Source organism: Podarcis gaigeae (assembly GCF_964106915.1).
Source record: "Podarcis gaigeae genome assembly, chromosome: 6".
NCBI classification, from domain to species: Eukaryota; Metazoa; Chordata; class Lepidosauria; order Squamata; family Lacertidae; genus Podarcis; species Podarcis gaigeae.
The window spans coordinates 6,076,076-6,091,805 of NC_139682.1; the positions used below are offsets into that span (position 1 = coordinate 6,076,076).

At 47.0% G+C, this 15,730-nt stretch overlaps 1 protein-coding gene across 1 annotated transcript in view; it reads left to right on the plus strand.

Annotated features, from left to right (window-relative positions):
* Positions 1–15,109, plus strand: part of LOC310847007 (tripartite motif-containing protein 54-like) — a 38,928-nt gene extending 23,819 nt beyond the window's left edge. The window contains exons 5-11 of the mRNA XM_083744364.1: positions 797–1,030; positions 5,732–5,754; positions 5,882–6,006; positions 7,649–7,905; positions 10,240–10,482; positions 13,202–13,323; positions 14,972–15,109. Of these exons, the coding sequence (XP_083600490.1) occupies positions 797–1,030; positions 5,732–5,754; positions 5,882–6,006; positions 7,649–7,905; positions 10,240–10,482; positions 13,202–13,306 (987 nt within the window). The 3' untranslated portion in view covers positions 13,307–13,323; positions 14,972–15,109. The remainder of the gene's footprint in view (positions 1–796; positions 1,031–5,731; positions 5,755–5,881; positions 6,007–7,648; positions 7,906–10,239; positions 10,483–13,201; positions 13,324–14,971) is intronic.
* Positions 15,110–15,730: the final 621 nt, after the last annotated feature.

Consider the following 15,730-nt stretch of genomic DNA (forward strand, 5'->3'; position numbering starts at 1 on the left):
TGGCTGGCAGTTAGGAGAATGAGGCTTTTCTTCCTGCTCCTCCTCCTCCTCCTCGAGGGGCATAAACTAAACAAGTTTCAGTTTTGAAGTAGCCATGTTTTCCCTATACGTATGTTCCAACAAAGGGACATGGGTGGTGCTGTGGGTTAAACCACAGAGCCTAGGACTTGCCGATCAGAAGGTCGACGGTTCAAATCCCCACGACAGGGTGAGCTCCCACTGCTCGGTCCCTGCTCCTGCCAACCTAGCAGTTCGAAAGCAAGTCAAAGTGCAAGTAGATAAATAGGTACCGCTCTGGTGGGAAGGTAAACAGCGTTTCCGTGCGCTGCTCTGTTTCACCAGAAGCGGCTTAGTCATGCTGGCTACATGATCCAGAAGCTGTGTGCTGGTTCCCTCAGCCCATAAACGAGATGAGCGCCGCAACCCCAGAGTCGACCACGACTGGACCTAACGGTCAGGGGTCCCTTTACCCTTTACCTTTATGTTCCAACAAACTGGCGTTAGAACAAATTACCATTCCTTGAGTCTGGACATCCTCTAGAGCAGAGGTGTCCAAAGTTTGAACATGTTTGCTCTAGAGTTTCCATAACATTCTCAGAAACTGTTGTTAGTTCAAAACTGAGAGCGGGAGGTTTGGATCTCAAGCCCATAGGAAGAGGCGGAAGGGAGTGCGGAAGACGTGAACCTGTTCTCAGAATGACAAACCACCTTTTGTTAAGTCTGACATGGACCGTTTTAGTACTAAGAGACCAATTTCAGTTTAAGCTTTCTACCCCCCCTCCCCTTTTCTGAGCAGCACAACTGCAAAGCCCAGAAGCAGGCCCTGTGTGAGAAGTTTGACCGCATGTGCGCCATTTTGGAAGAGAGGCGGAAGATCATGTTGCAGAGGATCACCTACGAGCAGGAGGAAAAGATCCAGCACCTGAAATCCATCTGCAAAACATGTGGCGACCATATTGACTCTTCTTCCAAACTGGTGGACACAGCCTTGCAGTCCATGGAGGAGCCACAGATGGCTGTATTTGTGCAGGTTAAGTAACCGGAAACCGCTCTGCTTCCACACTCCACCCAACAAACAAGGCAGTAGACTCAGGTGGAATCTACATACATATTAAAAAAACGTTCTGAAAATGTGTTTTTATATATATAAAAAAAATACATTGAATTTTCTATAAGGCTCACCCTCGCCATCTAGTGTCACATTGTATATTGCACTTAAAAAACACTTGAAACGTTTTATTTGCAGCCGTATAGCTGAGTCCTCAGAGTGGTTCAGGTCTTCCTGGGCTGTTTCACTTCTGACTACAAGTGTTTGAATGCTGTCCCATAAAACAGCTCCCTGTTGAAAGAAATGTAGCATGTAAGGAGGCAACCATTTCCCTGAAAAACTGGGTTTCTATGTTTTTCATAGAAACTTGGTAGGCAAGCATTCAAACAAGTCCTAGGACAGGGGTCAGCAAACCTTTTCACCAGGGGGCCGGTCCACTGTCCCTCAGACCTTGTGGGGGGGCCGGACTATATTTTGAAAAAAATAAATAATGAACGAATTCTTGTGCCCCACAAATAACCCAGAGATGCATTTTAAATAAAAGCACACATATGACTCATGTAAAAACACCAGGCAGGCCCCACAAATAACCCAGAGATGCATTTTAAATACAAGGAAACATTCTACTCATATAAAAACATGCTGATTCCCAGACCGTCTGCAGGCCGGATTTAGAAGGCAATTGGGCCGGATCCGGCCCCTGGGCCTTAGTTTGCCTACCCATGATGTAAGGCAATCATCTCCCTGAAAAAATGGTTTTCTATGTGCAGGAAGAGTCTCTCTCTCTTTTGGTAGGCAAGCATTCAAACTATTGGTCCATCCAGTTCAGTATTGTCTACACTCCTTGGCAGCATCTCTCCAGTGTCTGAGACAGGGGACATTCAGGTGACGTTTTGTTAATGTGGATGGCATTGCCATGATGCCGGGTGTAGCTGGACTTTTGGATCCATTCCAGTATTAAGATTCTAATAAGTTCTGAGATGGACCTGTGAAACTCAAGGTGATGGGAACAGCTCATCAATATTGCCCCAGATTTGGCAGCTGGAGCAGTTTTCCTCTGCAAGTGCAATGAACCTGAATTAAAGAAACCCTAACATTGTATTTGGAATACGGGTGGTGCTGTGGGTTAAACCACAGAGCCTAGGACTTGCCAATAAGAAGGTCGGTGCTTCTAATCCCTGTGACGGGGTGAGCTCCCGTTGCTCAGTCCCTGCTCCTGCCAACCTAGCAGTTCGAAAACACGTCAAAGTGCAAGTAGATAAATAGGTACCACTTTGGCGGGAAGGTAAACGGTGTTTCCGTGTGCTGCTCTGGTTCGCCAGAAGTGGCTTAGTCATGCTTGCCACATGACCCGGAAGCTGTACGCCGGCTCCCTTGGCCAGTAAAGCGAGATGAGCGCCGCAACCCCAGAGTCGGTCACGACTGGACCTAACGTTCAGGGGTCTCTTTACCTAACATTGTATTTAAGTAGCCCAAGGAAGCTTAATTGGGGGACCTGTACACATTACACAAACTAAGCCCATATTTGCAAGTTTTGCACGATTTGTTGGGGTTCCCTCCTGGTAGGAAGGCGCAAACAGCTATGGAGGGGAGTGATGCTGTCCCTAGGTGACAAGCTAAAATCTTGCTCAGACCATAGGAAAAAGCCATAGCGCAGTGGTAGAACACACTCTTTGTCTAAACGCTCTTCAACTCCCAGCTCCTTTCAGTGCCAGCCAGCACAGCCAGTGGCTCAGAGATTATTTCCCTGGATTGATTTCTTTCACCGATTTCATAGCCTGCCCTCCTTCCTCCCAAAGGGAGCTCAGGGTGACTCACAAGATGTTGCGTGTGGGTGTGGGGAAGAATCTGAGAACATTTCTTAGATTTGGAATCACAACCAGCTTCTAAAGCAGCAGCAATTAATATAGATAGCCTAGTTTTCCTTTGCAAAGGGAAAAGCAGGTCTCCCTAGGCTGGAGAGAGTTCGTTGTGAGGGTGGGGGAGAGAGCCTCACAGGTCTCCCCTCTGCCTGATGTAGACAATACAGAGCTAAATGGAGCTATGGTATGACTTGGGGGTGAGGCAACAGTATGAGCCTATAGCTACAAAGGTAAGGATGGGACCCTGGCTCTGTGACAGCCCCTGCTTTCTCTGCAGGTAGTTACAGGAGTCCAGTCCAGTGCCAGATTTATATATAAGCTAAACAAGCTATAGCTTAGGGCCCCACTCTCTTGGGGGCCCCAATTTTTATTTTTATTTTTTAAAAATCATTTTTATTAAGTTTTCCATTTTAACAATCCAATCAAGTCACATTAAATATTCCAAATTATACATATACATATCAAATAATCCAAATATTCTGCCAAATTATAATTTTTTTGTTGGGACTTCCCATGCTTCAAGTTTGGTTGGGGCTCTGATCATCTCATATCTCTACTGCTTTCGATAGTCATTTCTAATAGTTCCTTTAAATCTTCCTGTTGTTAACCTTCCTTCTTTTCACGGCCTCTGAGCTGTTTCCACAAGTGTGTTGAAGTAAAATGATGTGTTTTTAGGGCACCCAAAAAAATTTTAAGGGGAAAAAAAACCTGGATGTACATTTCCAAAATACAGTGGTACCTTGGTTTACGAACTTAATCCGTTCCGGAAGTCCGTTCTTAAACCAAAGCATTCTTAAACCAAGGTGTGCTTTCCCATAGCAGTGGAGACTCGATTTACAAATGGAACAGACTCAACAGGAAGTGGAACATGTAGGCACCCTACAAGACAAAGTTTGCAAACCAAAACACCTACTTCCGGGTTTGCAGCGTTCTTAATCCAAGTTGTTCATAAACCAAGCTGTTCTTAAACCAAGGTAGCACTGTATAAGATAAAAAACAAATAAAATAAAACCTACATACAGTGACAGTATTTTGTGTTGTATAGGCTCCTGTGATGTAAGTCATGGGCCCCGCCTGCTAGCCTGCTCCCTAAAATATCACTGTTTGCTCATTTCTCTATATAGGGTGCCTACATTCTGCATGGACTGGTTGCACAGCAACATGTGCAAATGGCTTTAGATACCTATTAGGTCCATAAATTACCATATAGCATATATTCAACACAGAAAACAGCGACAATTTGTTGTGGACAAAGGACAGCTGGACATATAAAGGGCCCCATTCCCTTCAGTGGCTTAGGCCCTCATCAAACCTAAATCCGGCCCTTGTCCAGTCCCTGGAGCCTCTGGGAAAAGTTCTTTGGCTGCAAACCCAGATTGCTGGTGGTGATCGGTGCAGACCAGGGGTTCTTAAAGGGTGGGGTACAGGAGAGGATGACAAGTGTAACAGGAAGATTCAAGGACAACGAAATAAACATTGAAACATTTCAGTGTGGTGTATATATACAGGCAACGGCCAATTAAGACGCGTCTGATTAATGCACAATCATGCACGCACACTGAACCCAGAAGTGACCCCCAAATCTCATGGAAAGGGCAGAACAGAATGGAACACTTTATGTGGGCCCCACGCACGCACACAGGGGTTCAGAACATAACCCCACACGAAAAGACGATTGCTTGTAGTGTAGTATAGTATCAAAACAATTTTGTTTGGCTATACAACCAGAAACAGTATCCGTGCCTCTCTTTTCAAGAGCATTCTCTTGCAGTTCTCCACGACATATCACTATCAATGGGGATTTTCAACTCTGGCAAATACGTAAGATCAAAAAAGAGAAAGGCTTCTTTGTATTGATGAGGAGATGAAAGTTCGTCTCAAATTAGGCCTAATATAAACGAGATTATGTGTCAAAAGCAAGCGCATGCCCCTCATTGAGTGTGTACATGTACCGCTACTTAAGTTACATATGTAGGAGGCTCGTTTATAATTATATTTTGGGAAGGATGAGCGTTCATATGCAGTTGCATCCTTTTCTCCTTTGTAATGTGGTCCCATGATCATTTTATAAAGTAGTTGTGTTCTGTGTTATATAAACCAAGGAGTTGTTTCTTTTTATTTTCCCATGTATTTCTTATCAATAAGAATTTCGGTGCGGCAATGGCAAAATCCTGAAAGTGTGGCCCTGGGGAAAAAGTCTGAGAACCACTGGTGTGCTGATCTTGATGAACCCAGAGGTCTGCTTCAGCAAGCCAGGCACCTCTATACGTTCATGTCCTCACTGGCCACCTTCTGAGATTTTGCCAGGTATTATTAGCTATTGAGGGAGGTGGGTGGCGCTGTGGGTTAAACCACAGAGCCTAGGACTTGCCAATTAAAAGGTTGGCGGTTTGAATCCCCGTGACAGGGTGAGCTCCCGTTGCTCGGTCCCAGCTCCTGCCGACCTAGCAGTTCGAAAGCACGTCAAAGGGCAAGTAGATAAATAGGTACCACTCCAGTGGGAAGGTAAACAGTGTTTTCGTGTGCTGTTCTGGTTCGCCAGAAGTGGCTTAGTCATGCTGGCCACATGACCCGGAAGGCCACATGTTCCCTCGGCCAATAAAGCGAGATGAGCGCTGCAACCCCAGAGTCAGCCACGACTGGACCTAATGGTCAGGGGTCCATTTACCCTTTACCTTTATTAGCTATTGCAGTCAAGTGTTTTCTCGCACAGAGTTGACTTCCGGACGTAGAAATGAGGGATGGCTCTCCTCTTACTTTGTCATCTGCTCTTAACAAATCCCGATTCTTTCCACTTGTGTCCTTTCTCCTCCCACATCAGAACGCCAAAGTTCTTATCCAGAAGTAAGTATCATTCCTTGCCTTATTGACTCTGCATATCTACCTTCTTCCTTCCTCCCCTCTCGAGTTTTCGGGTTTGAAAAGATGGAAGCTCTCCACCCTGGACCTGTGATTGCTTTCCCTCCTGCAGGATTTCTGAGATGTCCCAGAGCTGCAAACCTGAGAAGCTGGAGGCAGGCTATGACAACATGGAACACTACACAGTCGACTTCAATGCAGAAGAACGACTTCTCTACCAGCTGGATTTTATCAAAGGTGGGGAGGGAAGCAGCCCTAGGTGCACCCATTCAAGTTATTGAAGGGTTTGAACCAGGATTTGATTGATTGATATTGATTGATTTCACAATTTTTTTATTATTAGCTCACTCTTCATTAAAAACAACCCTGTGCATTTATTTTTACTTACTTAGTTCATAAAATTTACACACCACTTCATTATAACAAAATAATAATAATAAAAGAGGTTTACAAAAAAAGAATAAAACAATAAACTTATCAGTAAACATGGTTTTTAAAAAGCTGTTTAAAACATTCCAAAACAATTAAGACTGATAAGGTAAAAAACAGATTAAAACACATGTAAACATTCTACATATCTGGGCAAACAAAAGTGTTTTTAGCAGGTGGAGAAAAGAGTACAGTGATACCTTGGTTCTTGAACTTAATCCGTTCCAGGAGTTGGTTTGACTCCCGAAACTATTCAACAACCAAGGTGTGGCTTCCGATTGGCTGCAGGAACTCAAGCAGAAGCCATGTCGGATGTTCAGCTTCTGAAAAATGTTCACAAACCAGAACACTGCTTACTTTTGGGTTTGTGGCATTCAGGAGCTGATTTGTTTGGCAATTAAGCCGTTCGGGAATCAAAGTTTGACTGTACAGTGAAGCCCCATGTCAATAAGCAGGGAGTTCCAAAGTGAATATAAATCCTCAAAACACAATAAAACCCAAGTATGTGAAACCAGAAGTAGGGATGGATCAAGAGTTCCTCTTCTGGAGTCCAAAGTCCACTCTGGGATTTTGATGGAGCCTGTGGATCCAGATATCTAAGTCTGCACAGCAAGTCAAAAGCAGTCTTCAGATTGCAGTGGCTAATTTTGTGCCCTCCAGAGGATGTTGAACAACAGCTCCTGCCACCATGGCTAATAGTCAGTGACGATGGCAGTTGCAGTCCAAGAGTGTTTGGGGTGTAGAGCATTGGGACTGTTGGATAAACTCCCTGGGAAGGCAGCAAACTTCCCAAGTCTCCAGAGCTGCAAATCTTCTTCAGTCCAGAGTGGCTGGTAATAAGCAACCCTTCTCTCCTGAAAAGAACACGCCAGTCTTCTGGTATATCATAGCAGATGAAAAACTCAATTGAAGTTCTAAAACTACTTTATTTACAGTCTTATACAGTGGTACCTCTGGATGCAAACGGGATCCATTCTGGAGCCCCGTTTGCATCCTGAGTAAAACGTAAGACGCGACAGCGCGTCTGCGCATGCGCAGGCCGCGTTTTGCCACTTCCGCGCATGCGCGTGATGTCATTTTGAGCCTCTGCGCATGTGTGAGTAGCAACTTGAAAACGCTCAACCTGAAGCACATCTAACCCGAGGTATGACTGTATACAGAGACTCCATCGGTACATCTGTGCTCTCTGAACACCAGTACAGAACTGCGACACACACAGAAGTGAAACCAACTCCCAATAGTACTCAGAAAGAAGAGATAACACAGACTTCCTTTCTCACACAATCTCAGACACTCACATGATGTATACAAATCAAAGTACCACTCGCTGGAGCAGCTCGGATAGGTAAAAATCCCAACAGGAGTATTTCTGTGCAACCACTGTGGTCCACCAGTGCCTTAACCTTCATGCTGCCTTTTTTTTTTTTTTTTAAAAAAAAACCCTTTCTAGTTGAAGAAGAGTCTGAGCCAATGACAGAGGAAGATGGCGCCTCTGCCGAGGCTGAAGATGCTTTGGCAGAGTACGGGGCGGCAGCTGGTGAGGGACGAGAGGACCCTGAGGACTTCTTCGCTCCTGGAAAAGAAGAGCAGGCTCAAGGAAGAGCCCCAACGACAAACGAGACGCTGAGCAGTGGGGTGAAAGCTACGCCACAGGCTGGGACAGAAGGCCTGGCTGGCAAAGAGGACAGTTTATGGGGTGGCCAGCAGGTGAGATCCAGGTCTAGGTTCCTTAACTGTGAAGCGGGGCTGCTCTCGGGAGGCAAGAAGGGTGACTTGGGAGGTTCAGATTCTTTTGTCGCCTTGGGCTGTGCACTTGACCTGCAACATTTCTGCTTTTCTCCTAAAAGGTTAGGATTGATAGAAAGGCTAGCTAGTTTTGTGGGAATGTTAAAGATAGTAGAAAAGGATATATTGAATAAGTATTATCCTTCCTTCACTCACACTAGTGAAGTAATGTAGCAGAGCAGATTCCTCTCACTATATCTGGAAGCTAGTTTGCAGGATCGCTTGACTCTCTTGTTGTTGTTGTTTAGTTGTTTAGTCGTGTCCGACTCTTCCTGACCCCCTGGACCAGAGCACGCCAGGCACTTCTGTCTTCCACTGCCTCCCGCAGTTTGGTCAAACTCATGCTGGTAGCTTCGAGAACACTGTCCCACGATCTCGTCCTCTGTCGTCCCCTTCTCCTTGTGCCCTCCATCTTTTTCAGCATCAGGGTCTTTTCCAGGGAGTCTTCTGTTCTCATGAGGTGGCCAAAGTATTGGAGCCTCAGCTTCAGGATCTGTCCTTCCAGGGATCACTCAGGGCTGATTTCCTTCAGAATGGATAGGTTTGCTCTTCTTGCAGTCCATTTCCCTTTTGATCCCTCTTAAAAGAATAAAGACGCAAGAGTCTTTCCGAGCAAAGTAACAGAAAGTTTACTCACATTTCAGTTCACAGTTTGATCCCTGAAAGGCAGGCTTTACTTAGCGGTTGCACAACAAAGTGTGAGTTCATCTCATATGGAAACTGAAATCATGTGCTGCTGTCTGAGAGCCAGCAGACAGCAAAATTTACATGAAGACAACACTGGAACAAGACAACTTCAAGACTGAGAAAATACATGACTCGGCTCTTTTGTGGAGTCAGCCAGAGCCACGTCCATCTCCCAGGTCACATGCAGAGGGAGGGTGCTCCCTCTGCCTGTGCCCACTCTAAGGAAATAAGGAATGTTGCATTTGAATATACCAATGGATTACATCCCACAAGTTTTCCATGGCATTTTGTTATGACATCTCAAGGTAGGGATAATGAACTAGTGCACCCCAGGTGTGGTCAAGTTATAGGTCCCACAACCTCTGACCATTAGCCATGTTGACTGGCACTGATGGGGGTCCATCAACATTTGGAAGGACATATGTCCCCTATCCCTGTTCTTAAGTCATGCAGAGGCTCATGTCACTAGACTCTCCTCTAATTCCCCATGCCCCTAAAGTGAAGCCAGGACTGCTCCCATACCGAATGAGCACACCCTGTCTTTCAGAAACTTCAAAAAGCTTCTGGGCCCTTCCCTTACAGGGAAAGACCATCGTTCAGTGGCACAGCATCTACTTTGCACGCAGAAGGTCCAGGTTCAATTCCTGGCACCATCAGGTAGGACTGAGAAAGACCCTCTCTGCAATCCTGGAGGACCACTCATTGCGGACAAGACAAAACTAGATGGACCAGGGTTCATAAGAGCTAAGGAGCATAGGAAGGCAGGGCTGTTACCTTCAGCTGTGCTCCACCTTCCGAACCAAAGCAAAGTCCAATTTCCATTTTGAGGTGGTGGCCCTGCAGCAAACGGCCTCTGTTCCTATCTGGAGAAAATGTCGGAGACCTCCTTACACTGAAGGAGCTTGAGTTAAGTTGCCTTCCACTCTTCCCTCATCTTCCCATGGTGTCAATCCATTGCATTCCATGTCTTTGCAGTACTGTCCCTTAAGACAGGTGTGGGAAATTTCAGGCCTCGGGGTCCAATGTGGCCCTATAGTCCTCTCTGTTTGGTCCTCAGAACTCTTCCCAGGCCTCACCCCTCAAGGACTCTGCTTCACACCCTGAGTACTTTTGCCTAGATGGAGGATAGGGGTAGGGGTATGTGGATGTGTGAGTGTGCATAGAAACTTAACAAACAAAAATAAACTTTTTTACTCCACCCACTTTTCCTCTGGCCCCTTCCACCACTGCCACGCGGCCCTTAGAACATTGGCCAGAAAGCAACATGACCCTCAAGCAAAAAATGGTCCCCCCTTGCCCGTCTTACTCATTTGAAAGGAAGCAGAACAGCATGACCAAATAAAAGAGGCAAATGATGGCATATACAGGCAATTATCACAATATTTCATTTTGTTTCCCTCTGAGTTTTTAAAATAAGATGGCAAATGAGTAAAAATCGAGCTTGTTTAATGAGCTGTGTAATAGTTTTTAAAGGTGTTGCAGAGTTTTTGAACTCAAGAGTTGGGCAGAAGCTTAGGTTTCATTGTAGCCTTTCATCTTCTCCTGATTTTTTCTTTCTTTCAATGTCAGCTGGATGCAGAGCTCCATCTGACCGGCTCCAGTCCCCCAGCAACCTTGCCAGAATGCGATTTACAGGGTAATGTTCTCAGCCAAGACATGGGACAGCCCAAAGTGGAGGTAGCCTCTGGCGAAGCCTTCAGCACCACGGACAGCTCAGCAGAGACGGAGGAGAGCAGAGGCCTAGGTAGTGGTAGGGAATGCGAAGCTGGTCATGCCCATCTTCTGAACGGGATGACACCTGCCACCAGCCAGGTCAGTGGCAACACGAGGCTCGTCTTATTTGTGTTGGTTGGCATGTTACCCAACTTTCTCTGCTCATTTTGTGGGGAAGCTGTAAGCATTCTCAACTGGCAAGGATCTGCTTTGGTTGGAGGAGTCTAATATGTAGCCAGGCTCAGAACTGTTGGTTTCTGTTCAACTGTGGACCTTCCACCATTCATCCACATTAGATGTCCCCATTTCCTAGTGCTACGAGAATGAGAGAGAGAAGCTTTCCTCTTTCTATATGCACACCAGTCCTAAGCCTCTTGCATGTCTCTCTCCTCATCTCCCCCACCCCTTGTCTTTCTTTTAAAGTAAAATAAGCACCAAGATAAAAGGGACGTGGGTGGCACTGTGGGTTAAACCACAGAGCCTAGGACTTGCCGATCAGAAGGTCGGCGGTTCAAATCCCCACAATGGGGTGAGCCCCCGTTGCTCGGTCCCTGCTCCTGCCAACCTAGCAGTTCGAAAGCACGTCAAAGTGCAAGTAGATAAATAGGTACCACTCTGGCAGGAAGGTAAACAGCATTTCCGTGCGCTGCTCTGGTTTGCCAGAAGTGGCTTAGTCATGCTGCCATGTATGCCAGCTCCCTCGGCCAATAAAGCGAGATGAGCACCGCAACCCCAGAGTTGGCCACGACTGGACCTAATGGTCAGGGGTCCCTTTACCTTTAAGCACCAAGATGCTTCAGTCTTTTCTCAGATGAGAATACACAGTTATTAGGAACATGGCAGCTGTTGCATTACAGAGTATAAAAAAGAAATAAACCAAGATGCATACAGTAACTGTTTCCTGAGTTTAATCTTCAGCCTATCCCATGATCAGGCCTTTGGAAAATCTCTCTGTGGATTTTGACCTCGCCCCTTCTAAAGGGGCAAATTTGTGCCACCTTTAGGCTCCATTCCAAGATAGTTAATTCCTGCTTTAGCAGCCAGCACCGTGCAGATGCAGCTGTGGCAGTAAATCTGTGGCAGTGGGAAGGGTTAAATCAACCTTTTTGAGTCCACGGCTCCCTTGACCAACTACATTCTTTCTGTGGCCCCTGTGGGGCTCAAGAACCCAGTTATGTCACCCCTTGCCTGCAGAGCTGGCAGCCCTTCACCCTTTTTCAAACACTGTCCTTTGTGGAGTTTTCCCTCAGTGCCTTCTCCTTTCCCCTTTCCTCGGGAGTCCTCTGAACAGCTGCAGCTGCTGCCCCTGGTCTCTGAGCTGCCCCCACTGCCCCACAGAGAGGTGCCTCCTCACACTGCCCCACAGGGGCCTGGGAACCACCCCCTGGCCAGCCCCAAATGCACTTTTCATCTGCAGAGCTTGTATCCAGGGCTGCTGCAACAAACAGCTGTGCAAGTCTTTGGGAGGCAGAGATGTAAGTGGGAGGGAAGGGAAGGGAAGGGAAGGGAAGGGAAGAGAGTCAGGGGCCAGTGTTGCCCGCAGCACCCCTGACCACCATTCAAGGCACCCCAAGGTGCCACGGTACACTGTTTGAAAACCACTGGGTTAAATGATCAAGCCACGGTTTGGCTGCCGCAAAGTGAGTGCAAAGTGGCCTCGCTTCTGAGAACAGCTCTCTCTTCTCTCTTCCTCCAGCAGGCATTGTTGAAATGGGGCATTTATTTGGCTGTTTTATTTTAGCAACAGGGAGCAGGTGTCCTAGAACGGTGCCCATAATTGCATGCAGGGCGGGGGCCCTTCTGCTCCTCCAGACCCTATTGAGAGTGAAACCTTGATGCCTCTCGCAGCGATGATTAAACTCATCCCTCCCTTCGCTTGCTTCAAAGTGCTGCCTGGGCCACCTGGCCTTGCAACGGACTCTTGGCGAGTCTATTCTTAGCTTCTCTTGTTCTGTCCTTCCTCGCTTAACAATACCTCAAGTATGAGCCACACGTTTCATCTGCGAGAGCTTTCACCGAGGTAGGAGCTGGGGCTAAGAGGGAGAGGAGGGGAGCTCAGTTTCTGGAGGTGTTTGCACCTGGGTTGATGGGCCCAGAGGATGGTGCCGGGTGCCGTTTGAAACATGTTACCTGCATGACATGTTTTCCAAGAGTGGAAAGAATACTGTTGCCTTCAGGTCCTGTTTGTGGGTTCCCATAGCCATCTGGTTGGCTGCTGTGTGAAATGGATGCTGGACTAGATGGGCCTTTGGCCTGATCCAGCAGCCATGCTCTTCTTTCCAAGCACAATTCAAAGTGCTGGTGTTGACGTTAAAGCCCTAAACGGCCTCGGCCCAGAATATCTGAAGGAGCGTCTCCACCCCCGTCGTTCAGCCCGGACACTGAGTTCCAGTGCCAAGGGCCTTCAGGTGGTTCCCTCCCTGCGAGAAGCGAGGTTACAGGGAACTGAGGGCCTTCTTGGTAGTGGCGCCCGCCCTGTGAAATGCCCTCCCATCAGATGTTAAGGAAAGAAGCAACTATCTGACTTTTAGAAGACATCTGAAGACAGTCCTGTTTAGGGAAGTTTTGTTGCCTTTTTAATATTCTGTTGGGAGCCTCCCAGAGTGGCTGGGAGAACCCAGCCAGATGGGTGGGGTATAAATAAATTATTATTATTATTATTATTATTATTATTATTATTATTATTTCTTATTTTCTATGTACTCTGCATGCATTGGTTGCCTCTATGTTCCTAGAAGCGCACACTCCAAAACTCTCTACCTCCAGCCTTGACCTTGGAAGCTGCTTTTAACTCCCTGAATACCCCTCTTTTCCCCAGGCTCCTGCATCCAGTCCCACCGCTGAGAGATGGAGAAGTGAGGAGATTACTGAACCTCTGCTCAGCAGCTTTTTCAACCCGACTACCCTTTGGCTACATGATTAAGGAGAGTTAGTGCAGAGGTGAGGACGGAACCGGAGGACATCTCACTCCACGCTGGCAGTTTCCATGCTTTCTGCTGTGCATTTGCTAAAATACAGGAAGGGAGCTTGGTCATCAGATTGGATTCTCCTCCAGCAACACAAACGCAACAGAGAAAATAAAAAAAATCCTTCCAGTAGCACCTTAGAGACCAACTAAGTTTGTTATTGGTATGAGCTTTCGTGTGCATGGTATCTGAAGAAGTGTGCATGCACACGAAAGCTCATACCAGTAACAAACTTAGTTGGTCTCTAAGGTGCTACTGGAAGGAATTTTTTATTTTGTTTTGACTACGGCAGACCAACCCAGCTACCTACCTGTAACTAGAGCAACAGAGAAAGGGAGACATACGTGAACACGAATAGCTGTTTCTGAAGCCTTAAGTCAACGGTGGGCAGAAGGTCAACTGGGATCTGCTGGCTGAACGTCTGAGTGATTTGAACTTGATCCACAAGGGTTTCTGGTGTCCAATTGTTTAACAGTGGCAACAATAAAATGCCCACCCCCCCATCCTGCTGAAATGAAGAAGCCACTGGTGGGGGAAAGGACTTTGAGAGCAGTTCATTCCTAAGAACAAATTATTTATTGCATCATTTATATCCCACCTTTTCCTCCAATGAGCTCTAGGTGGCGTGCATGGTTCTTCTCCCCCTCCTCCAATCCCAACAACAGCCCTGTGAGGTAGGTTACGTTGAGAGGCACTGACTGGCCAAGGTCCCTCAGCAAGGCTCATGGCTGAGTGAGGATTTGAACCCTGGTTTCCCAGGTCCTAGTCCAGCACCCTGACCGCTGCACCATTCTTGGGCTCAGAATTCTCCTCCAGTTTATGCCATCAAAACATGGCTTTGATTGGTGCATCTCTGGGTTTGAGTGAAAGCAACGTTGGTGGCCAAAGCTTGAAGTCTTCCCACCGTAAGATCACAACGTCCATGATTCAGTGTCTCTGAATGTTGCAGTGAGCCTGCAGGGCAGTATCAGGGAGTCTCTTTCTGCCTGGCATTCTGAGACCTGCATGCTGCCATCTCTGCAGAATGTGTGTAATATCTGGAGGATTGTGAATTGATGGTTGTGTCAATGGAAGAGGTGAAGGAATCTGGAGCAGGGTTTTGGAGATCTCCGCTTGGGGGACCAAATGTGGCCCTCCAGGGCTTCTTTGGCCCCTGAGGCTCTTCCTGGGCCGTGAGTCATCCCATTGCTCTGCCTTCTCCTCGAGAGATTTTGCCTATGACCATGAGATTTGTTTGTTGGGGTGGAAGGTGGAGAGATGCAGGGGGATGTAGAAACATCTGGCTTTTGCATGGCTGGAATGTAGTTTCCTGCATGAGGTAAGAGGCATATCTCTTGCTATGCCTGTTTTCACCTCTGTCCCTTCCCTGCATTAGCATGCGGCCCCTGGAAGGTTCTCCATAAGGGAATGTGGCCCTTGAAAAATGTTCCCCACCCCTGCTCTGGATAGTGAATGAAGCTATTGCAGATGGAACCATTTTGGACTGGCCAGAATCCAGACTAGGGTTTGAGCCAGAGCACAGATGCTTAAAACCCACTGCGTGACCCTCTCTCCACCTTGAAGTTTTCCATATATCATATGCATCCTGATACATGTTCTCCTGGTGTTTTCTTAACCATCAGGTCCAACTGCACCCTTCAAGAGAATCTGTCGCTCAGCACACCAGTTGGCCTAACCCACTCCATGATCAGCAAGGAGGGAGACACGCCAGTGCAGAGCTCAAGCAAGTGAGCCAGACCACATATTCAAGAGGACAGCACCCCCTTGGCACTCCTCAGCTTTCCCATTTCCTCTCCTTTGACTGCCACCCCCCCCAACCACATTCTCACCTTATTCTCTACCACTTTGGTGCTTTCCAAAGAGGATTATTAAAATCAGGATGGTGCAAAGCGCGTCCCCACTGGTTGAATTTGTTTAGAACCTGTGATTTGCAGAGGTCGAAGGCCCCACCCGTGTTTGTCCCCAGCTCCAGAAGGAAGCAGCCTTATTAAAAAATAAAGTTTATTCCGGACACTTCAGTGTACACCCTCCAGTTGGGTGGTCGTTTTAGTAATCCATTGGCGATTGAGAGATAACAACATCTGTACATGACTAAAGCAGCCAGGTCACATTTGGATCAGGAGGTATGAACTACTGGGTATCGGCTAGAGAAGCCGCAATGTGTTTGGCACTCTGAAAACACACACACACACACACACACACACACACACACACACACACAGACGTTTTGCCGTGATCACATCCTCATAATCCCAAAGCTGTAGAAAAGATACAAGACATGCTTATAGCACCCCACCCGCAAGAACACGCAATAAGCTGTACATTTTTGGCAGGATTTAATCACAGGCTTGACGATGGACAGTTTAAGGACCTCTGCTTCT